The 25,169-nt window shown below is 36.2% G+C and overlaps 1 protein-coding gene across 8 annotated transcripts in view; it reads right to left on the bottom strand.

The window, feature by feature from the left end:
• The window catches only part of ARFIP1 (ADP ribosylation factor interacting protein 1), a 40,811-nt gene that overhangs the window by 13,398 nt on the left and 2,244 nt on the right, over positions 1-25,169 (bottom strand). For 2 of the 8 annotated variants that reach the window (XM_053975960.1, XM_053975962.1), the window contains 6 exons: positions 22,940-23,019; positions 18,966-19,067; positions 11,136-11,250; positions 8,499-8,594; positions 6,994-7,103; positions 1,728-1,949 (listed from right to left, as the gene is read on the bottom strand). In XM_053975960.1, coding sequence (XP_053831935.1) covers positions 1,728-1,949; positions 6,994-7,103; positions 8,499-8,594; positions 11,136-11,250; positions 18,966-19,067; positions 22,940-23,019 — 725 coding nt within the window. Of the gene's footprint in view, positions 1-1,727; positions 1,950-6,993; positions 7,104-8,498; positions 8,595-11,135; positions 11,251-18,965; positions 19,068-19,659; positions 19,812-21,316; positions 21,357-22,939; positions 23,020-25,169 lie in introns of those variants that run through there. The other 6 variants (XM_053975964.1, XM_053975967.1, XM_053975961.1 and 3 more) reach the window with 5 other exon arrangements.

Here is a 25,169-nt window from a genome sequence, read left to right as displayed (position 1 = left end):
TGAGCCTGGAACTAGCAGTTATCTTTGCGTCCAGAAGAGAAACAGCAACCCATTCCCATGAAGTAATACCCCACCAGATACCACATTAAAAATTTGTTTTGCTATCATGTAGAAAAGAAAAAGTATTACCTTGAGACTTGCGGGGCTTTTAAATTTTATTTAAGCTTATATATACTGTTATCACATTAAACATTAAAGACTATCTGTTCAGAAATTTTACTTTTAGTCCTGCACAAGTTTTAGAGGCAAAAATCCAAATAGCCAAAAGTAGGCCTGGTTACAGATGATAATTCATTACATATTAAACAGAGGAAAAACATAAAGAGGAAAGAGACAAACACCAGGCAAGTCTCCAAAAAGCAAAGGTTAGATAACTCTTATTACAGCAGCAGAAACCTTTATTTGATTTTCATCAACAACCCCATTCAAGAATCTACACAAGAGATGAATGATGGAAACAAAGTCCAAGACCAATACAAGACGCTGAAAGAACCTGGAAGATCAGTATTCCCATTAGAAGTTACAAGCTAATCATGGGAAAAAGCCCAAGATTCATTAAATGAGCAAGATGCCAGATTCCATCCAAGTTTTGGAAGAAACATCCAGTTTCAGCACATACTTCACAATAATCATTAAGATCTGCCACAAACCACATGCCCATATTTGTGTCAAGAATAAACTGATTATAAAAGCTTCTTTTAGCAGATAATTTAATTTCTTAACTGCTAGAAATGCTCTACATTCACAGATTGTCATCTGTCAGACTAATATTAAAAATTCCTCCACATTAGTGTAGGAGTTTCACATTTTTTCAGCTAGCTATCACTTAAGGTTTTTCTGTGCAAGCATGAACTCCACCTACTCCCTTAAAACTCAATGGGAAAAGACAATTACGAAGACAGATGTTTTTAAAATCACAAAGATAACTTGAGCTGTTTCAGCAGCTATGTTTCAGGGAATTATTAAACAATTTAATATTGGTTTTCCAAAGGATCAAATTGTTTTAACTTTGCAAATGTAGAACAAGCAATGTAGAAGAAAGCCAGCTACTATACTCTGTAAGCAACATGCACCTTGTCTCTCTTTACAGCAAACAGCTTTACTACTGGCAAAAGAAAGTGCCAGTGTTACATAAACTTCTAAACCATGGAATCATAACAACCCAGATATCTCATGATTGCCTCTCTTGCTCAGCATCTCCATAAGAACATAAGAATACAGATTAATCGTATTAGTAGGAAAATTCTGATCAAAAAAGTACTTAGAGATCAAATCTCAATGCTTAAATATGCTACAGAAAAATAATTTACTCACATTCAATGTGCACAAGTGAAGTAATGTGCCCTAATCTACTTATTCCCAGGCACATTCCCCAAAGACATCTTGTAATTGAAATTATGTAACACCCTGGAGCACTTTGATGACATTTCATTAGGTGAAAAATTAAAACTAAAATGCATCTTCTCTACAAAGCAAAATTGTCAGTTCTTGAGTTTAACCATCAACTAGAGGCTAACATTTAAGAAACAGTAAAGAACTACAGTAATTTCAATAATTTCCTACAGTTTTAAGTGAATCACAGAAGCTTTCAACACAAAGAGCATGTAATGTATTGTTAACTACAATGTTTATAAAAGTAGCTGCTAACTAGAAGATACCCTGCACGAGTCAATTAGGCTTATCTTCATCTCTGCCACTGTATTTTTTTAACACTATGAAAGCCTTACATGAAGTTCCAGTGATTTCAAACTCAGGTCAGCAAATGCATCTCCAAGTTGCCTTTGGGTATGTACCATCTGGAAGAGCTGCGTGGACAGCGTCTGTGCCAGTCTCAAGATATTTTCATATTTTTTTTTGTTGTCTCTCAATATATCTATTTGAGCTTCTAGTTCCAGGTCCACTGTTCTTGAGCCACGACCCAGTTTTTCAGAGATGATCTGACGTGTACACTGCAGAAAAAAAATTAAATTATAAAGATTCAAGTATATTCAAGACAACAGAGCATACACCCATTTTCAGCTTCAAGGGACATATAATTACACACAATTCTTTCACAACCACCCCTCCCAATATAAGTTTGCACAACAAACTGAAAAAACAACACAGTCTTCAGAAGTTTATCAGGACTCAGCAAGAACAGCTGGACAAGTCTCAACTCCTACTAAGATGAATATTCAAGTTAGCAAATCAAGAGCATAACTAATTGTTTCTCAAGTAAAAGAACACTTATCTTTTTATAGGTTTGGTGAATCTCATTAAGTTAAAAGAAGCATTTTAGCCCATTGCATTTAAGTCACTTAATAGGAGCATTACTATTCTGCATAAAAACATCTAGTTAGTAATCTTTTGGGCTTTGTCTACCAATTATCTGATCTGAACATCCATGTTAAATTTTCCAGAAATGTTAGTTTTGAGGGTTTTTTTAGGGGGCAAGTAAGAAGGTGGTGGTTTTCAGCACGTTTTTTTAAAGCTGATTAGGAAACTGGGAACTCCTACTGAGAAATATGCAAAAGTATTAAAATGCACTTATTATTTACACATCTATAAAATGGAGATGATTTACTCAGAAAAACTATTTTTTTCTGTCATAAGTCAAATTCTCAGTAGGCTTGCAGTTCATTAACACACTGAGCAGGAAATGTGCTCTTACGCAGCTGTAGACACTCTCACCCAGCCTATGGCTGTGACAGAGCAGGCTGCTACCACATTCCACTGAGCTGCGACACCTTCTCTGCCAGAGATTCGAGCCCAGCTTGGCAGTGAGCCTCCCAAGATGCACCCTGGGGTTTCCCTTGACTGAGACACGGGAGAAGACATTTGCAAAGCAGATGTGTAGCAAAGCTATACAGTTTCTCTATGGAAAGCAGAATTATTTACTGCTCTAGTAAGTTACTTGAAGTTAATCTGTGGTCACAAGGCGTGAATGGATAACCAACTTAGACATATGAAAAATTACTGCTAGCAACAAAAGGTACAAGGAAATTAAGCTGGTAGTCAAGGCCACGACTGCTCTGAAAGGACTTAACCTAAGTACAGAGCCGCTATTTTAAATTATTTTTTGGTGAGATAATGCCTAAACTTATCTTGTAACATAGTCCCAAAATATACCACAGCCTTGATCTCCCAGGGTTTCCCAATTCAAGGACTTTAGTTTAATACCATCTTTACTCATGTCCAAAGGAGATGCACATTCAACCTGCTAGAACTTCCATGTCCTTTCTTAATGTAATAGAAGAACACAGAAGAGACTCAAATATGATTAAGGAGATCAAGTTGGTCATGACCCATAAGGTTTAGGTCAGAAGACACAGACTATTTGGGCTACTTTGTTAGATTGAAGTAATTCACAAGAAAAAGCACAGCTAATCTAGGTGACGTTTGTCTGCTAAGCATCAGAAATTTGGGAGAGCATAACAAATCATAACAGAGGATACAACTTTACTACCAAAGACTCCAAGAGAAATGGCAAAATACAGCTCTGAGTGTGCTCAGAGCATAAATGAGCCTTTCATTAGGAACTATGGAAGTGATGGTCAAATTTTGGCTATCTTCCAAAAGAGCTGACGTGCACACACACAAACCCCCATAGAAATGCAAGAGAAAAATCTAAATCATGGAAAGCAAAATTTTTGAAAGCAAGAATAAATTACAAATGTAGGAATTATTTTCAGCCAAGGGGTATTTGCTTCATAAGTCACAGCAAAACACCTAAAAAAGCCCAGCAATGACAAGTGAGGAAAAACCAGTAATTGGAAAGACTTAGATTGCATACTTTGTTAACTTAGATGCAGCAAAAGATAGAGAAAATGCCCTAATCTATTTTGATTTACTCCAGTTCTAAGTGGACTAGTACAAGCATACAAGTTGCTCTGTATTATCACTAGCAAAGAAAATTCTACACATTAATTCCATTGTACTTTGTTCTAAGAGTATCTATAAAGGAAACTGTCATAGAAAAGACCATGCAACTCAAAAAGAAGTCATCCAATGCAAAGCTTAAGAAAAACAACTCAGAGTAAAAAAAGGTTACCAGAATACATTTAAGAGAAATATATTTGAACTTGTATATGCCAAAGATGAACAGAGGCATTTCTGGACATAAAATAAATGTTCTATTAGCCCAGTGTTAGAGAGGTTTGTAAAACAGATTTGCCTTTTCCCCCCCTCAAAGTTTAAGAAGTTGTATGAAAAACAAAAAGACAAGCTTCTTAGAATTGCTGAAAGTCAAGAAGACTCTTGACTAAATGTTTCTGCTAGACTGAAAACCTCTTTCTCATCCAAAGGAGAAAGCATGGAGAGAAGAAAGAACAGAACAAGATCTTGCCACTAGACTATGGAAAGAAGGGCAATTTCTCTTCACACTAACTCATGATTACTAGGGAGCATTTGACTGGAGAATGTGAAGGGCAATGGTAGTTACAAAGGCATTTACAGATGGGAATGACTTCTGAACACATTCAATAATTTAGCTTTCTCAACCCCTGATACAGACACTGTGGTATAAGAACTACTCATGTCAGATTCCTAAAGAACTTCCTAACAGCATATTTCACCACTAAATCCCCTTGTAGATTAATGTCTGGTACAATAATACCAGGGATTTTAAATTCAGAGGGATTCAAGTACTGACATTTACTCCTGTCCTTTATTTCTGCATCTTCAAACTTATGAACAATTAGCTATCATGAGATAAGGAGGACACTTCTTCCCATGATCTTCCTGATGGGAACCAAAGCAAGCCAATATGTCTGCAAATTTAAATATTGTCCTTAACCATATCAAATATGCTTTTTGTATGAAGCCCACAACACAAATATATGGCATCTCCAAGTACAGTTGCACAATACTCTATCAACTCAAAATGAATTTGTAAGTTCTCAGAATGATCTTATGTCTCAAAAAAAAGAGTGAACAGCAAGTGAATATGGAACTCTAGAAAGATCATAACTGACACATCTCCTTAGGCATGTTTGGGAATAGATAAAAGTAAACATGTTGTTTTCTGAAAATGCTAGTCTTTGTTTGCTATGTCATTACTGGTGTGATTCTGGATTTCAGCAAAGGGGAGGCTTAAGCCATAAAAGAAAACGAAAAATCTGAACTTTGCAGACACTACAGCCAAAGAAATAGTGTTCTAAACAGAGATCCAAGACCCCTTTCCCCAACATTTTTCACTTGTCCTCTGGCTGTTGGTTCATGCCAGTGAGTTTGAGACATTGTGAGTTTTTGTGGGTTTGTTTTCTAAATCAAGGTACCAAAAATACAGAATAAGGCCAAGTCCTGTCCTATTTCGTTGTGGTATAGGAGATTTGATCCCGAGTCAATATTTTAAAGAGACAAGAGAATTTTAAAGAACAGCTTCAGCTGAATAGTACATGTTCTGATTGTACCACAGTGCACTCCAAAGTAGCTGACAAAATCACACAATGGGTCAGGTCAGAAAGGACCACAGTGGGTCCCCTGGTTCAACATCTCTGCTCAAGCAAGTCCATCCCAGAGCACGTTGCACAGGATTGTATCCAGAGGGTTCTTGAATATCTCCAGTGAGGGAGACTCCACAACCTCTCTGGGCAACCTGTTACAGGGCTCGGTCACCTGCACAGTAAAGTTCTTCCTCATGTTCAGGTGGAACTTCCTGTGCATCAGGTTCTGCCCACTGCCTCTTGTCCTGTTGCTTGGCACCACTGGGAAGAACCTGCATCCATCCTCTTGATACCCTCCCCTCAGATACTTTATAGGCATTCATGAGGTCACCTCTAAGTCATCTCTTCTCCAGGGTGAACAGGCCCAGCTCCCTCAGCCTTTCCTCATACAAAAGCTGCTCCAGTCCCTTCACCATCTTTGCTGCTCTCCACTGGACCAGCTCCAGAAGGTCCATATCTCTCTTGTCCTGAGGAGCCCAGGACTGGACACAGCACTCCAGATGTGCCTCACCAGGACTGAACAGCAGGGTAGGATCATCTCCCTCAACCTGCTGGCAATGTTCTTCCTAAGGCACCCCAGGATACCATTGGACAGCAACTTCTGCAGTTGCTGCAATATTTAGATGACAAGAAAAGTAGCAAATCTAAAAGACATTTAATTAGACATAAAAAAAATTAAAAATAAACTTCTGATTCTATCAGAAAGACAGCAAAAGCATCTACTAGGGATAGAATGTCTCCATCCCTGCTTCTCATCCTTACTGAGGAGGATGTTCTTTTATCTGGATCTAAAGAACACTGGAGGGATTCAGACTTTCCTTGCCATAGATTGTTAATTTCTTCATGGTTTGATGTAGACCTCACTGATGCACCTGTCCACAACTCTATTATTTAGGCTGTAGGTATAACAAGAAGCTATTTTTCAAAACGGGTCTTTCTTTAAACTTTTGACAGGAATGCATTCCAGTAACAATTGTTCCTTACCTTATAGGTTTTTAATGAGAGTCACTTCTAGAAAACTGGTGTGCTTTAAGCACCTTTTCATTATTCTTATGTTACCCTTTTAATTTCATCAAATCTGAACTGATCATGAAGAATAAGCACATAAAACACACACAAATAGAAGCAACTATTACAACACTAAGAAAAAAACATCAGCCAAGATGAAACAAAACCATCAGAATAGCAATTAACAAGTTTTGAACTTCTAGATACCCCTGATTTTTTCACATCACCTAAAATCTTATTTTATCAGCAGTCAACTCAAAACCAGCAAAAAAAACAATTCCAAACTTTAGCGCTGAAATCTCTACATTTGGAATGACGAAGGGAACTTTAGAAATGGAACATTCTTTACCTTGCTAAATCAGTAATACCTATTAAAGATTTTCCACATTACACCAGGGATTTAACAAAGAACGTTACATTTGGAAGAAAACTAAGCCTTTCCTATACATTCTTGCTTATGCTCACTGCCACAACAGCTTACTTTCATACAGCTCTATTCCTACCTAGTAGCAAACTCATTTACAGAATACATACATACATACACACACACAAAGCTGCATACCTTGTAAGTGTTTAAGCTCCACTTTCTCACCAATTCCAGTTTCTCCATCGCTGGATTCTTTACTTCATCTGCTAACACAACAGGTCCACTCTTCTGCTGAGCTCTGCCCCCTGTGTCAGACACAAAGCAAATATTCAAGGCCTTGGGTCTGGGGTTTTTGTTTCTTAGCTTGTTTTAAGGGATTAGTAGCAGGTATGGAAGATTTGTGCAATTGCACATCCAAAAGCAGAGCAAGGTGACAGAATGAACTTAAGATGAATAAGCAGGTTTTTAAAATCAGTTCCAGAAAGAAAGACTTACTTTAAAACTGATATAAAATGTATATATCACTATTTCAAGAAGTTATAGGCTGAATTAAGCACACTGAAAGCTTAAAACAGCTTTTGAGACAGGTTTATCCTTATTATTTTTGAGACATTTATATCTATGTTTAAAAACTCCAACAGTTGAACACTCTTTTGCATTTAGTCAATCTATAAGTCTGTTTACAACCTGAAGACCATTAAACAACCATTACTGGCATACTGTTGTCATTAAGAACAGAGTTTTTTAATCTTTTCCAATGAAAGTCATTCTTTCCAGAAGATGTGTTCAGCCAATATTTAATTTATTTCAGTTTTATTAGCTCATTATATTAGGAACAATTAATTCTACAAACTAGCAAAGAAGAAATTTAAAGCAACTAATTAAAATACCTAGGGCCAATCATCACACACAAACTGCCATTACTCAGCATTTTCAAGCTAGTATGTGATATCACATGGATTCCATGTTTCAGTTTTACAAAATTCCTAGTGTCCTAAATATTAAAAACTGCTAAGTATCGTCACTTTTTAAGCAACATTTTTATTTATTCATGTGCACACTGATTTTAACTACTCCTGACTGATCCCTACTGTTACTTACAGTCACCTTAGTCTTGCCAAGTTATCTATGCAAGCAAGAGTTTGGAAAAAAGTCTATACAGATGCCTCAAGATACTCCTTTAGCATCAAGTTCTACTGTGTTTGTACATCTTCAACATGCTGTGCAAACATTAAGTAATTAACCCTCTCAACACATTTATGAGGTAACTGAGTTTTCTCCTTTTATGCAGAAGTAAGCAGACTAAGATATTAAGTAATTTGCCCATAGGCACAAAATGAGTCAAGTGGCAAAGCTGAGTTTGAGTGTTGTGCATTCCTAATGGCTGCCCCCATAGTCTACTGCAATATGCTAAAAATGCTAAAAGTTTCAGCTTTAACCTAAATAAAAGATTTTGGTCACTCAACTGTTTTATCTACTGTTAGTTATTATTAATATTAGCTATAATTTTAATTTTACAGAGTAAAAGCAGCTTAGAGAGAGGAAAGCAGAGGTTAATTTGTAAACTGTTGAAGTAAAAGCCACCAAAATCCCACAGAAATTTCATTTCCAACTAATAGTACATCAAATAATTAGAAACATGGAAGGGTTAGTACAGTCTCAGCAGAGACAAGGGCATTATCCATTCAGTGCTTTAATACCTGTGGGAATAATTAAATCACAACCTTGTCCAGCCAGTCTGCTAGCTGCTGCACTGCTAGGAGATATAACAGATGATTTGGGTGATGCTGAGGAACCTGAAAATGGGACATTTAACAATGAAAATACATAATCTTTTCTTCGAAGTGAATGTGCACTCTTACAGAGACACATTTTCAAAACAAAGAAGCATTTGCTTCAGCAACTATAAAAGTATTCACAGAAACGTTGTTGGAATTTCTGATGGAAATGTTTTTTAAGAGGTGCATCTCTCCATGTAAACTACTCCAAGTTTTCTTAGATTTAATCTTTTTCTCTAGGTCATGATGACCATTCTTTTTTTCTGTAAGATCAAAATACAACTGAAGGGCTCATCAGTGAAGTACAGACCAAAACCAGAAAACTCCATGGAAGATTGTTATATAACAATACATAACAATAAGTAGCTGAAACACTCTTTTGCAGGTCTAGGTAGAATTCACTCTGCACTGCCACTGAACAGTACTTAAAGCATTAAGAGGTGAAGTAAGCCCTGAAATCTCTGCCAATTTCAGATACACTTTATTGACATCGGCTTTTAAGTCTGTGTAAACATGCAGCAATAAGCTATCCTGAAGATCATACAAGTTATTAGCTGTGAAAGAGTGTAAACTCATTCCCAAATGAAATTTTATAGCACTTGCTTTTTCTCTTAAAAAAACAAACAAAAGACAAACAAAAAAACCCAAACCAAAACAAAAAGCAACCAACTTTAAATGACCTGCACTGTGTGTGTTCTCTAAGCTGTTTTAGGATTATGCTCATTATGCTTTTCAGAGCTTTGCCACTCTTTCATAACAGATAAATCTGAACCAGCATCCTTATGGAATTTTCAGGATTTAAAAAAGAAGTAAGATCTTCCTCTGTAATGATGAATGACCACCATACTGGGGAGGAACTTTAATTGCTTTTGCTGAGAAATTCCAGTATACTTCAGGGCTAACAGTGTGCTGAGGGGAAAGAAAATTAAACCTAAACTTTGCAGTTTCAACAAAATTTAGTTATCAGTAACACCAAAACATCACTGAAAGTAATTGGATCAACAATCAGCTTTAAAACACTCCACAGAGCACTGCTAACATGGGGTAAATATTACCAATGTAATATTGGATCCAATGATTTGGATCCAACTGCAGAGAAAAGATGAGACAAAGATAGCTCACTTGCTGTGTCCTTCTGTAGATATACGTTGCATAAGAGCTGCAACTGAATTCATCCAGGCATAAAAGTTTGACTGCAAGATCTTGCCTGAATCATTTCAGCGAGCGAGCCAAGACAAGCAGTTAAAAAAATCCTTATCATTTGACAAAGTATTAACACAGCCTTATGCATGCTTCATCATTCAACATCCCTCAAATCCTAAAAGCCCTTCCTCTCCAGTACTGTCTACTTTGCATTCAAAAACGAAGCCCTAATAAGGACACCCAAACAGAAGACAGAATTTTTAGAAATAGGGCAATCATTCAACTTTTGTCCATGGTTTCATAGAAAGCCCTAGCTTTTACCACTTCTCTCTATCTGATTTTGTTAGAACATCAGGAAATATCCCAAGAAATACCCTTGCTGAAAATCTGTGATAGCCAAAGTGTCCAAAGCTCCTAATTTGTGTGCAGAAATTTCCACAGAACATTTGCATTTCAAACACATTAGTGTTTGTTGAAACATCTTCAGACACTTTTCCCTTACAGGCTAATACACTTAACAGCTGCAACAGTTATCCTAGTAATAGAATACAAAAAGGCAGGAATAGTGAGCAGTTTGCCATCTGCTCCAGTTTTTAGCTAGATATTTTGCTATTTTCAAAGACATAAAATAACACAGCATTCACTTTGTAATATATGTAAAGTACAACATGTAAATCAACTGTTTTCATAAGCCAAGAATTTTACCAAACAGGAAATGAAGCAAAATGTAAATTAAATTAAATTAAATGACTACAAAGAGACTTATTTTCATAGCTGCATAACTGAGATAATTTCAAATCTTTCAAATGCAGAAACTGTCAAAGGTACATAATTTACTGAATACCATTTACCCATATAATGTAATGGTATTCTATTGCTTTTAGACAGGAAATAGTGACATTATTGGCTTGTCTATCACTTTGCATTTTTCATTGCTTAATACCACTTAGGTTCTATAAGGCATGCATTAATATGACAAGAAGAATCCCACTTTTTAATCTACTCTCGCTCAGTGAAGTGTGTTTAACAAATAAATAACTCTCCAGTTATGTTTCAAATCAAAACAATAACTTCAAAAGTGAAGAAAACTTCAACACAATGTAATAGTAAAATTCTTCAGCCTGACACCAGTTCAAGGTGCCCAAGGCCTTCCCTTCCCGTAAGTGCAAACCAATTCAGCTCTAAGTAGTTTCCTCCAGTCTCTTGACAGATACTACAAGTATAGCATATATTCTCTATCTTAACAACCCAGCTACAAAAGAAGATAAACTGGTTGTTGGTAATGCAAATCTCAAATGTGTACATTCATCCAAACTGCTCAAAGCAGCTACAGAACATTGTGTTTCTGACCATGTAAGAATATGGTTTTTAAAACAAAAGGTTTTAAATTGAGAAATACAAAAAAAACCCACTTACCTTTACTTGGAAATTGTCCTGCCTCAACAACTCCCTCTTTGGCACCATCAAAGCCATGAGATATTATTTTGGTTTCAGAAAGTCCAAGTCCAACTGGTAATGAACATTTCAAGTCCTGGAAAATATATGAATAAAAAGGAAAACTTAAAGACAAAAAAAAAAAAAAAAAGCAATGTAAGTGACTCTAAAGTATTATAATACAGTTTCAGCAGCTCTCAGACAAGCAATTCTGCCTTTAGCCTAAAAAGTCCTTGCTGCTGTCACTGCTTTCTACTGGTATGCACAAATAAAATACAAATGAATGAGAAACACTGTAAGCATATTCTGAGTATTTATTCTAGATACTTTTGTTATATGGATAACGAAGTAGAATGCCATGTCTTAGAGAAGCAGTTACCAAAAATGTGGCCAGAAGCATCATGTGGTCTGAAGCTGGTTCAAGCAAGCACGTCAGTTTAATAAAGTATCCAGTTAAAAAGTGACAGGGGTGCAGAATGATATAAGATTATTAAGCAGAAAACACCTTACAAACCAAAAATATGGAAGCAACTATCATAATGTTGAAGATTAAAAAAAAAAAATCACTAAGCAAGGAATAGCCTAAAAATTCATAGCATCCTTATTTCTTACAAATAGCACATTAAATCTTTTCAATATTTTATATGGGAGAGACATCCAGAAAGGCATCACTTAAAACAGCTTCCTTCTGAGCACCTATTCTGTTGTTTGCTTTTGAAACTCCTTCATTTAAAATTGCCTGAGATCACCTTGTTTAACTTTTGAGGGCTAGATCAACTATTTCAACTAGCTCTCAAGTAATCAAAGTCTTCACTGAAACCCAGCACAGGCTTAAGAAAGACTCCACACACCACAGCTCACATACCATCCTACTGCCCATTTTTTGCTGTCTTATTTACCTCTGCAAAAAGCTCCCCACGTTTCCTGGACTATATTGCCAGTGATCTAATTGAAGTTTAAGCCTCTGGTGTTATGGAATTAGACATAATACTTTTAAAAAGTTCAGGTTTTAAAGCAATTTAAAACCATTAATTCATGCAAGTAAAAAGTGAGTGAAAAAGTACTATAAAAGTGAAAGCAAAAAGGTAAAATACAGTTACAAAAAAATAAAAGCATCAAGAAATCAGTAAACTGTCAGTGTCTGAAGTCAGGTACTGCATCGCCTCTGCTTTCATACAGAGGTAAAAAAATGGGTAAGTATAGAGGACCACTAGAGAAAAGCTATATATAACTTTAAGACATCTGTGTCTAGACACATGTAGTAACTGCTTATGATCCATGCAATGCTTCTAATTACAAAGAAATCATAACCTTTACAATCTAATTCATGTTTGGCCTGTAACTGTAGTCGCTCAATCCACAAACCAGAAGCAAGGTAGCGCATAAGAATGGTACTGATACTGCCTAGAGGCTCAGATTGTCAAGAAGTAATTTTGGATCACATCCCCCCGGATTTATTTAGCTGTCTTCAGTTTAGTACAAACCACTGGGAAGAAGAAAAAAGGAAGAACTACAAATATATGAACTCCAGCAAATTAATATTGCCATGTGAATTCCAGAAATTTCACTGACATCAAAAACCCAGCATGTTACTGCAAAGAGTAACCAATTCCTACAGCCAAACATTCACTTACATGAACAGGCTATGTGATAATAGATCATGCCACATTTGTGTACCTGAAGCATCATACAAAAAAGAAAAAGAAGAAAAAGAAACAGCATGAAACATAAATAGTAGTCATATGCAGAACCTGATCTCCCAAATCAAGCATATCAGAACTTTGGATACATACTGTTTTCAGTCTTCACAACTGAATTAACATTACTGCTTCCATTTAAGTACTTGCAGTTGGTAGTATGCTGGAAAACCTTTGCTTCAACTCAGTTTAGCTAATAGAGTCCATTTAACTCAAAATGTAGCAAGTCACTAGAAGCTGAAAAAGCAGAGAGACATGAAAAAGGATAACCAGATTGCAGAGAAGATGCACTGATTTCAGAAAAGGACATGGCATGAATTATTTTTTTCCTGAAGGCACCCTGGCGTGTTGTGTAGTTTTCAGAAATATCTAAACCTGAAATCAAACAAATGTAGACAGCTAACCTGCTTAAACAGGTTCGCAATAGGAATCTAAGCAATCATCTGTATTTAAGGTTAAAATGCAGAACATCTGCTTTGTAAAACATCTTTGTAAACATCTGCTTTCTTGTATCTAAACCTAAGCAAATTCACTACTTCTGTACACTCAATGTAATTCTAATCTGAAATTAAACACAAGCTGAACAAACTACAGAATTAAATCAAAATACTACAAATGCATCCATCTCTTAAACAAAAACTTGGTATTTGGAATATGAAAATGTTAAAGATCTACAATTGTGCATATATATACCAGACTTTTTTACACTAATATATATACATACGTATATGTATACAAACACATACTTGTTCGAAGACATCTACTTTTTTTCCACTGTCAAAAAGGCAAAGTTCAATTTAAAGAAAGGCAAAGTTCAATTCAAACCCCTTTTTTAACACCTATAAACCAGTTCAAATATATCTTTGTGAAAAATGATACTCTTGCATATGAATTAAAAAGACAACTTTACCATTTGTTGATTTACACATGACTAGAATTGACAAAAAGTCAGTGCTTATCAAAACAATACCTTTTTGTTGTTTACAAACATGCAAGTTACTGTTCAGGGGAGACACATTGCTGTATGTAAACAAAAAGTTTTAATGTCATTCTTGCAACTGATTGTGCTTGCGCTTTTTTTTTCTTTACACAAGTGTAGATAAATAAAAAAGCTAGCTGAAAAAAACCTGACAAAACAGTTTATCCCTTCAATAACTTACAAAGAGGGTTAATTTAGAAACACTGCACAAAATGTCACACTTAAAGGAAGGTATGAGTGTATTTAATGTTTGAATGTTAAGAAGGCAACATAAATAGCTTTTGTTTTTGTTCCCACTAAATGTAAGTTTGTCTCTTACAAGATAGGAAGTGAGAACAGATTCCCAGAAAAATGCTTCATTAATAATTTTGATTTGTATGAGGCTAAAACCATGTTTATGCAATTACCACCTAGCAGAAGCATTTTAATTCTGTAAGTTCACTGAGACCCAGAGCTAGAAGTATAAAAAAACCCACAACTCAGAAGATTCCCAAGTTAAAAGGTTGCATTACCTACTCCATTCTCAGACATCTAGCAAGAAGCAAAAGCATGAAATACAGCTGAACAGAATAAGTGCACTAGCTTAATTAGGTCTAGTCAAGACAGTTCAAATCTATACATCATAGAACATTTAAGCCACTTTAACCATTTGTTAAGAATCCCATTTTAATGACTTCAAATCACTATATTAAACTAAATATATTTTAGTCAAGTTAACCTGATTTACACAACTCTATTATACAGATCATCTGATGAACCAGTACGGATTTTTGACATAGCAGTCCTGTTGAGACAGCAGACACAGCAAAGAAGTAGTTCAGAATGCATGTTCATGAAGGAATGTTGGCTGAATTACGAGACTATTTCCAAAATTATACTTTCCAATCATGCTATCCATAATAATCTAAAATGAAGAGAGGAAAGACAAGAACCGTATTGTTTCTCCAACAGCAGAAACCAACCCAGCCAAAACTTAATTTATAGAAACTTACTTAACTAAGGAGCAACTAAGGAAACAACACTATTAATTTCTTAGTTATATTAGTCCATTAGTAATGCATCACTAAGCATTAAATTCTGCTTAGTACTAACAGGAGGTTTGACAGATACAGTTTTACTTGCCTTTAATACCTTGCATTAAGATATTCTTAAAATCTCACACCAATGGCTAGTTAAACAGTGGAACAACTAATATCAGACCAATCATATGCTTGCTTGTTTTTAATGGTGGATGACATTTTAAATAAAACTACTCAAGTTGACTTCAGGAAAAATTTACAACATATCTATCTGGTTGTAAAGTTCACGGCTTAAAGTGTGATTACAAGCCCTATGGAACAAAAGGTTATGCAGATAGACATAACGGCTATTCAGTAAGATACATGGGCTCTGAACTTTAACTTCTTATCAAAATCACGTGCAAGTAGAGCTCCTTGTACATATTCAGCATTTTCTTCTTCTCTTTGCCCCATTACATCACTCAGTTCCTATTCTCCATTAATTGAGCCACTAGATCCTCACATCAGTATAAATTCAACATAAATAAATGGGAGAAGACCTGAAGGCTTTAATCTTTGATGAAGTGGCAAATAACAGACTAACACATTTCTTCTATTCTCCAATACACTGCTCTTCAACCAGAAGACCCTTTCTACTACATCCTTTTGATTTACCTAATGTCATACTACAATCCAGTTTTAGTTTCCCTCTCACTCTCATCATTAACATGCATATTTTTGGTTTTTCAGACTGTATGAAGAACATTTGACTTTTTTATCTCCTCAAAGCAGTTTTCTAGAACAGACACAGTTCTAGACTGACACGGTTCTAGACTGACATGGCTGTAGAAATATATTTTAAATCAGTTCTACATTAATTAAACTAGAATTACCCTAAGTAAAAATCTAACTATGTCAGTCAACATAGCAAAACCCTAAGATATTAACTCAGACATTTCAGGCAGAATACAAGTGACAAGGTTGGCTTTTTTTTTCAGAAGGTAAAAATCAAGAGAATTGACCTTATCTATTTGTACAGCCTAGCAGTAAAATTACAGAACAAGACAGTGAACACATGCATTCAGATTCATCAGATCCCAGACCTTATTTCGTAATTCTAGTAAGACAAATTGAAGATTCACAAAAAAGTTCATTATCCTTTTGCATCCTGAAGTTTATTACTGGTTTTACATGCATGCTTAACTATGGTTTGTTCCCATGAAAGTACAATAAGAACCAGGAGAAAAGGCAGTATCAAAAATGAAATGAAACAAATTCTGGCTCAAACATGAGAATATCATGTAGATTTTGTGCAATAGTTTAAACATAACAAATTGCTTACAGCTGCTTGAATATCTTTACAGGCAGATCAGACTGGTTTCTGAAAAAATTAGTTTATTCCTATGCAGCTCTCACACTATATGGCACGTTCTTGCATATAGAAGTAACAGCAATAATGTACCTTCCCCACTCCTTCCTACTGTCCACAGTCCCCCTAGTCACAATAAAACACCACTGTGCTAATCACATCGTTACTACAGCATGGGAGGAAAACAGCTCTAGAAGTCAGGGATAAGTGAAGTAAAACAAGTGAATAATATAAACCAGACAGACTTTTTGTACGTTGGGCTTTCTTATACAAAGTAATAAGAAAAACTTTTGATCAGGAAATGCTGAAGTGTTCTAACAAATACCCAAACAAAATCGAACAGTTCCATAAATCAAGTTCCTAAAGCTCAACTGAGATCCAGCAGAGCTTGGAGAGTTTAAAAGCACCATGTCAAGCTTTTCTGTACTGAAAGAACGTTAGATATTCAATCCAATGATGACTGAAGTTACAGCTTTTTTTAGTAAAAGAGTTTCCATCCATCATATGGGCAGGACAAAACTTGTCTGAATTCCATGGGCATGACTTATTAGAGAATTAGAATGTACCAGCATATTTCTGACTGGGATTTTACAGTTAGGAAAACATTTAAGTTACCTTTTAAATATGCTTTATACCAAGAAGATGCACCAATTGCTGCCATGTCACATTCCCACAAAAATGGAACTAACATACTTCCTTCTGAAATGACATTATGACCATCTATGCTGTCTGATGTTCTGCAAAACGAATCACATCTTTCTTTAAAGGAGCAACCCTACTTGTCATTTCCAGGTAAATACATTTGCTCTGCACTGCCTCACAAAATTAAATATTTCTCATGCTTGAATGCATATTAATACTGCATTTGGTGAAATACAAATGTGCATTTTCATGCCTGAGCAGCTTATGGATGAGGTCTGATGGAAGTGCCAAACGGAACATGACTCTAGAGGAAAGTGCAGCTTTGTAATTAAAGAATTATAAAGAAAAGTTGTACAAATACCTCTTCTCTCAAAAACATGCCATCAAAGCTGCTCAAGCCTTTGATGGTGTAGAAGACTAAAAAACTACGGAACTAGTATTATTGTGTTCTTTACATCTGAATTGTACAGCATCTAGATTAATATTTCCCTGATCATACAAATAAGGAAGCAGGAAATTAAAATAACTTTGTTCCCCAGCTTCCCAAGCAGGTGCAATCAAAATCAGCACACTTGAGTGCTCAAACTCTACTGTGGTCACATACTCTTACTGAGCATTTTGGTAACAGTACAAATTAGAGTGGTCAGGGTTTCTTGCCCCTTTCTTAAGTGACTGCATAAAAACCAGTACTTGGCTTGTCATTTCCATAAGCTGTAGGAAAAAAGACCCCAAAAGTTTTGTGGTGCAATGCATATTGCTTTAGGTTAAAGCAAAAAATTACCTGGCAAGGAAAAAAAGAGAAAGCATGGCATTAAGCATTAGAAATAACAAACATGAAGCAAGATGAATAAAAGCTAAATATTAGAATTTGAGACTAACAGATTAGTAAACAGACCTAGATGTTATTTCCAAGAAATTTGTTTTGTTTATAAGAAGCCTTGATTATCACATATTCTGACTTCAGGTCACACATGCAGGTGTGAACTTGTACAAGACAGTTCAAAAAAATAATTGAAGTGCACTTCTTCATTGATCTCAGAATAAGCACTGCAAAAATAATTACAGCAAGTTGAAATATGCTTGCAGAGTACAGGTTTTTCTGCAATTTGACCAAAGATTTGACCCATTTTTGTCAAAGCAGAAGTTTCAAAATATAGTTGACTCCAAGCCAGCAAAACTATTAGCATGCAGGAAAAATCTACTCCAACTTTCACATATGGCCACAGACAAAAACCACCTTAAAATTCCAGCTTTACATTTTGCCTGAGCAAAGGCCCTAATGCAGTCCCCAAGAGTGCAAGTTCCATTTGCTGTACAAAAATACATGCACTGCACTGGAGAAGAATCACTATGGAAGGAAAAGGTAACTTAGACAGCAGTCAAGTCACAGCGGCAGCAAGGACGTCAAGCTTCAAATTACTTAAGTCTGCTTCCCTGCTTTGAGGTGAACCCAAATTCCTTACCACTTCAAGATGCATTTCCCAAGCTTGTCTCTCTAAACATGCATCTTCATATAAATGTAGTTTTAACTTTATTTCATTAAGCACTCTACTAATTTTTACATTATGTCACTGGTAGATCTTAGTTGAACAACAAATCTTATGAAGGTTGCCCCCCTCTAATCAGCATTTTAGTAAAACAGAATAAAATGTTGAAGTTCTGCTGAGTATTTCTTTTAAGAATAGTTCTGCACTGCAAGTCAGTATGGAACTGTTAAAACCTAACAGCTGTCTTTAAAACCTAAGCCTCAGCAGATACCAAATAAACGTGGACAATTCCAAACGAAAATCCAAATAAAAGGAGCCCGACGCCAAATTCCACACGCTGTGCCCTAGCGCCCTCTACTGGACGCCCGGGCACGCGCAAAACTGATCTTCCGCCTGTACCGAGGCGAGGGGGAAGAGCTCGGCTTCTGCCCCTATGAACGTGCCTTTTACACAAAAAAAGATCATTGCAATATGCAACCGCACTGTGTTACATCAACTCTTAGAATAATCTATGAGCTTCTAAGGCGTTTTTTCAGTAAATCTCCAGAAAACCATGTCAAGTGAAGACTGCTATGCATCAAATTCTAACTTCAGCATTTCTGATAATGGTACCGTAACAGACAGCAAAGAAAATTCTGACCCTGTTAAAGCTGCGTTCATGAGAATCTTCCAGCTGTCCATTGCTAGTCACAGGAATTTCTGCCGCTGAATTTTTGGGAGATTCTTGAGCCATTGCACTTCCCTGTAAAAAGAAACAGGTTAGAGTTTGCCTTACATTTCCAGTAAGTAATCCATATGAAAATATTTGATGTATGGGTTTCAGAACAGTTCATTTTATTTCAAACTCCAACTGGAAATACTCTGATATACTCTGTCTGTATATGTTTACTTAATCACATCATTGAATCACAATAATACTCTAGCACAGCTCAGTCAGAAGTAATTTAAAGTTTCCAGATCTAAGAGTAAAGGAAAACAAAAATTTAACCCATTGGCATTGGGGGAGTAAGACACAAATGATGCATGGGCTCAGACAAATGTTTTATGTGCACACTTGAGCCTTAGAGTAGTTTCTGTATCTCAAATTACAATGAGCTTGGGTAAAAAAATTGTACTAGCAATTCATAAACAATAATACTAGAGAAGAGCAATATGTTTAATCATGTGTTACAAGAAAAGCAATGATTCCAAACTTTAAAATAGTTTCGGTTGCTTCTTACTTAATCATAATATAGTGCCACCTTCTGACTAAACTGTTGGTATGCAATTCTCATTAAATCAACAGCAGCAAACGTGAAGTGAAATGCAGAAGCGCAAAAAGAATTCAAAAGTACCAAGAGAATTCAGGATTCAAAGTTAGTTTCAAATGCAGCTTCATCATGAACAGTAGCAGCAGCTGTGTTTCAAGTACACTGCTTTCAAGTAGAACCTAAGGTATAGCCTTGAAGAGACATTCCCAGAAGAACTGCACATCATTTACAAGCACCTGAAGAGAGAATGGAAGCTTAACACCCCAAAATTAGGAGGAAGTGAAAATTTCATCCCTTTCAAAAAGCTACTCCTAACTCTGCAAGGCAGCTTCATCAGTCATCTAAAGAGTAAACAGCAGAAAAATCAACACACAACTGAGGCAGTGTTCGCTCACTTACATAAAAGTTGTCTGAAGTCCTCAAACCAGCCCGTACACTTGTGCTAGACTGGCAAGACAAGGTGTACCATCTACAGGTACTTGAGAATAGGTACCCTTATACCCTTAAAGCTCTTAACTCATCAAACTGAACCAGCTCTTTTCAGCCCAAGGGTCAGGAAGAGGCACAGCCTGAGATCAGGATCTGAAGTACCATCAGCTTCTCCAACCACACCTGAAGCTTTACAGAGTATCATTATAACACAAAGATTTTACTGGTACTTACTGAGCATCACTTGCATAATTCTTAACTGGAACATCTTCTGTTGCACCTCATTACTAATATTGCTTCCACTTTCACATATGGCCACTTCATTTACATTTGTGAGTCTGATTTCCTTTATTAGTCTTGAGGCTTCTCAAGACTTTTTCTAACTAATCACTGTCTATGGGCTCCAATAAATGTGCTTCTACTGAAGCACACAAAAAGGTCTATGCTTACTTTATGAGTACTTTTAAAACAGTAATCTGTTTCATTTCATAGAATATAGACTATCTCAAGTTGTAAGGGATCCATAAAGATCATCAAGTCCAATTCCTTGCTCCTCACAGAGAGTTGCTATACAACTTCATTAGACTAGATGCCCTAGTTACCTGCCACATCACATTTTGATTTGGGAAATCTGTCGAATAGCTCAAGTTTCTTAAGCTTGCTCTAAATCTCATATATGCTTAATTAAGCTCTAAGACTGCTAGGAACTACACTTCTACTTGAAATGGTCAAGTGAGGTATTTTTCAAAAGGCTTGGCCTGTCACAGCTACTTGCACAATACAGAAGAATTAGCATAGGCCACGTCCAGTTCACAGCTACTTTTGTTCTTTTTTCTGCAAATTATCAGATAACACAGTGCAAAGGGAAAGTCCTCTTCTGTCAAGGGGCACTTTGCTAGGGATCACAAACAGAACTGCATCTCTAATTAAAGGAAAAACACCTTGACTTCGGTGCTTCTCAACAAGAATCTCAAATAATTTTGCAAATATTGACATTGATATATTTTTATGCTTTTATTCAGAGATACACATGCTCAAAGCATATGCACACATCTCAAATACATACATTAGGAAACAAAAATTAATCATCTTCTCTGGACAACTAGAAGCAATTCACCTATCTTTTTGGCATTCCTACTTGAGTCAGACCTATGTATCTAGTTCAGAGAAGGCAAAAAATTACTTGTTAATGTCAGTTCCATGCTACGTTTGAACGACAACAATTTCCCACTGCTGAAAAGGGGATATTTCACCACTCTACTTTCCAGTCTCTACTGTGAACCACACAGTGCCTCACTTCCCCAACACTCACCTGACTACAGTCACCACACACAACTCACTAGCCTGGCAATAGGCCTTTTCACCAGGTTAATTTTCCAGCTTCAGTGAGTTGAATCAGTTTGCAATGAGGTCAGACAATCATTTAAGCCATGAAATGAGCAGCTGAAAAGGGGAAGCGGGATAAACTGCTAATTTAACTCGGACATAACAAGAAACCACCATCTCTATTTTAGTTAACAATTTAAGCTTGCATTGCTGTCAAGAACCAGTCCTTGCCCTTTTCCCCCCAGCTCTTCCCCCCAGCAGCTTTCACCATCCCTTCACCTCCTTCTGAGCCAGAACAATGTATTTGTACAGCAAACAAGATTCCGGAAACACGGCAGATCAAAAGAAAGTGACCTGTGCTCAAAAAGAGGATGGGTAATATTTCCACTCCCATCAAGTCTCCAAAGCAGGCACACCTCCAACACTTGCAACTATTAAACAGAGCAGGTAGTAATGCAGTGAAGAAACCACTGAGAATGAAGGACTGGCCACAGCATCAGCAGTGCAGTATCTCAAAAATACTTACTCTGACTGTAGGCTACTGCCAGATCCAGCAGCCGTTTCTCTTTACCTTTGGATGTGTTCCTGTAACTTCACACAACCATGGTAAGGTTATTGACCTAAGAGAAAACTAAACAACCAAGCCAAAGCAGCATTTCTGCTGAAATAGGGAGTATGATTGCTCAATCAAGTGTCTCTTCGGCAAGTGTAGCCCACAGCTGTCTTAAACTAAGCATACAAAGAAATTGATTCCTCAGAAGAAAATTTATCATATGTATAAACAACCTACTATAAATCTAAGTAAGTTCCTAAATTTGTATTGATGTATTAGACATGAATGACATAAGCTCTAGAGGAAAACATTGCATTTCAGATGCATGTTTTATTTTGAAAAAATAGAATCGTCCTTCAGTAACAATCTGTATTTTCTTTGTACATCTGTGTTTACAAATATCAGATCTGGAAATAAGCTAAAGACAATCTTTAATATTCTGTTTTTACTGAAAGTTTAAAAACAATTCACTGTCACTGAAACTCCAATCGTGATAAAGTCTGCATTACTTTTTTTCATTTTTACTCTAGAACAGTCAGGAAAATGTTGACTCTATCTTTCTGAAAGAAACACACCTGATTAGCTAAATAATATTGGGAACATTAAGAATTTGTTCATAATTCAAATCTGTCACAGACTTCTCCATAGAGAAGGTGAAAACTGTATCTGCTCTCAGGGAAAAAAAAAAGATTCAATTCTTCAGCAGTAGATAGGATACCTTGTTATAGTAAGGCTACACAAAGATTGATGCCTTTGAATACCAGCCCTTTCTTCCTGCAATGCTCACACATTTCAGATTCTACCATGCCTAAATCTATTCAAATTACAAAACAAATACTGTAGCACAGCAACAGGCTACTGGCTGAAATAATCCTTTGCTATGAATTAATTAACTTCTTAATGGTGTCTTAAAACCAACCCCACCCATTCAAGATGCTGTGCATGAACTCATATCCCCATACTAACAACACTGTGCTATGTACAGCAGAATTTTTGGGAATCTGAAACTTGTTAGGATTGGTTGATTTTACACTAATATAACTATCACCCAATCACCTCACAGCCAGACTGGATCTCTTCTGCAGATGGATGAGACTCATCAAGTGTTGTGGATTCACTGCTGTGTTCTGACATACCTGAAAACCAAACAGGTTTGGCATGCATTAATTGAAGTGAAAGGAGCTGGATGTTGCACCTCACAGAAACCAAAGCAGGCTTTCAGAAAACTTCTGAAAGCTTCTTTTACAAGTTCTACTAAAGCAAAGTGAAAACTCCTTCTTTTGATGGTGACCAGGCCTTCAGCTCTCCAAAAATCTAAGAGGGATTAGGAATACAGTCTAGTGTAAGCTTCCACTGCCAAAGCAACCTTTCCTCACAGACAACTAAACTTGCAACATAAAACCGTGGAAGTCAAACAAGGCTCTTCAGGTGACATACATCCTGCCACTTGCAACAGTACACTGACTCTATCCTACCATTGCAAAGATCACCATTTTGTTAAGGCATAAGATTTATCCAATATTTATCCAACACTGCAAGATTACATTAATGCAAAGCCACTGAAACTTAATAAGCTCTTAAGTCTGTTGTGTTTACTAGAACAGAATCTCTTTCATTTTAGCCTCAAAAAGATCTCAGCTACAGAAGCAAAGAAAGTTTTTAACACTGAGAACAGGCGAAAGAAATCAACTCTGTGAATATAGTGATCATGAAAGATGAATTACATACGCAATTTTATCTTAAGTAAGGAAAGCATCTAAATTTGATTCCAAATAGCTGGTAACTACAGGTGATACCACAATTCACTCAGCTGTTTGAGAGAAGGAGACAACCAATCATTAAAAATTAATTAATCTGCCAGTATTGCATACAATCACACATGACTTCAGTTCATTAAATCTTGCACCATTTCATACATGTTCAGACACATACCAGATTAAGAAAATTTAAAAAGAGATTACTATTTGTGTTTATAGTGTATTTCAAATTCTTGAGCCTATAAAACATTCTACTTAAAGCAAATAATTAATAAGGTAAGCAGCTCACATAGCAAGGGAAATAAAATAAGGACACAAAGGCTGAGAAACTGAATCACCTAGATCATCTAGATCATATTACACTGGATAACCTATTACTTTATTTTGGAAAACCAAATACATAAAATAAGATATTTTCTTCAGAAAAACTGTTCATTCAGGGCTACCACTGAATGAAATTGGATTTTTCTAGGATCAGTATAAAATTTCCTTTGAAGTAATTAAGAAATAAGTTTAACATCCTTATATAGCTTTCTTAATTTTTCGAATTTCTTTTGAACGTGGAAGACTGTACAGCAGAGATGCTGTTTGCCCACATGGTCCTGTCCAAACTCTGCTTGTGGCTGAAAACAACCTCTGTGCTTAACAGCTTATTTCTGAGTAGCTAAAACAATTACATTATAGAATAGGACAATAAGTGTTATTTCCTTGCTCTACTTGTTAAACAGAAAGCTAAATTCATCTCGTGGTAGAGCCTTCATTACGACAATCTGTTCTTCAGTTCTACCACATCAGTGTTCCTGGAGTTATATTTGTTCATCACATACAAGCCTATGTACCATGATAACACTGTTCTAAACTATGAACTACTACAGGCAAAAACATTTTTGATAGATTTAAGAACCTAGGGGCAAGAACAATCTCACAAATCCATACAGAAAACACTGCAAAAAGGCAAATAATTAATTTTTTAAAACCCAAATTAATTCACCATTTGTGTTAGACCACCCCTCCATGATTAATTTTTTGTAGTATTCTTTTCCTACAAGTAGTGCTAACAGTTTCAACACAGTTCTGCAGGATCATAGTGATCAATTTTAAAACATGAGAAGGCAAAAGAATGTAGATTAAAGGTGGGTTTCATAAAAAGTTCAAATGCACATTCAAATTTAACTACAGAATTTCCTGATTACTGCTTCTACAGCAAAAAAAATGGGGATGTAAACATCAAATACTGGATGCAAGGATGAAAACTTTCTACACCTTCACCAAGATTCAGAAGTGAAGACACTCATGTGAAATTGTTGTAATCACAACATCTACATACATCTATCATTTAAGGTTCCACTACAGAAATGCATACAGACTTTAGCATCTCTGTAGTTCTTGCAGGTGCCAGACAAAGGGCTGCTCTTTATAAGAAGCTGCTAATCCCCAGTACAGCATGGATTGTGTTATCCAAGGCTTGGTTTGTTTCTTCACTAAAGCAGCCACAATTTTAGAACACATTAGGGGACTGGTGTACCAGG

The sequence above is a fragment of the Vidua macroura genome, chromosome 4 (genome assembly GCF_024509145.1).
Source record: "Vidua macroura isolate BioBank_ID:100142 chromosome 4, ASM2450914v1, whole genome shotgun sequence".
NCBI lineage: Eukaryota > Metazoa > Chordata > Aves > Passeriformes > Viduidae > Vidua > Vidua macroura.
Note: the sequence above shows the minus strand (reverse complement) of the source record. Positions and strands in the feature narration are given on the sequence as shown.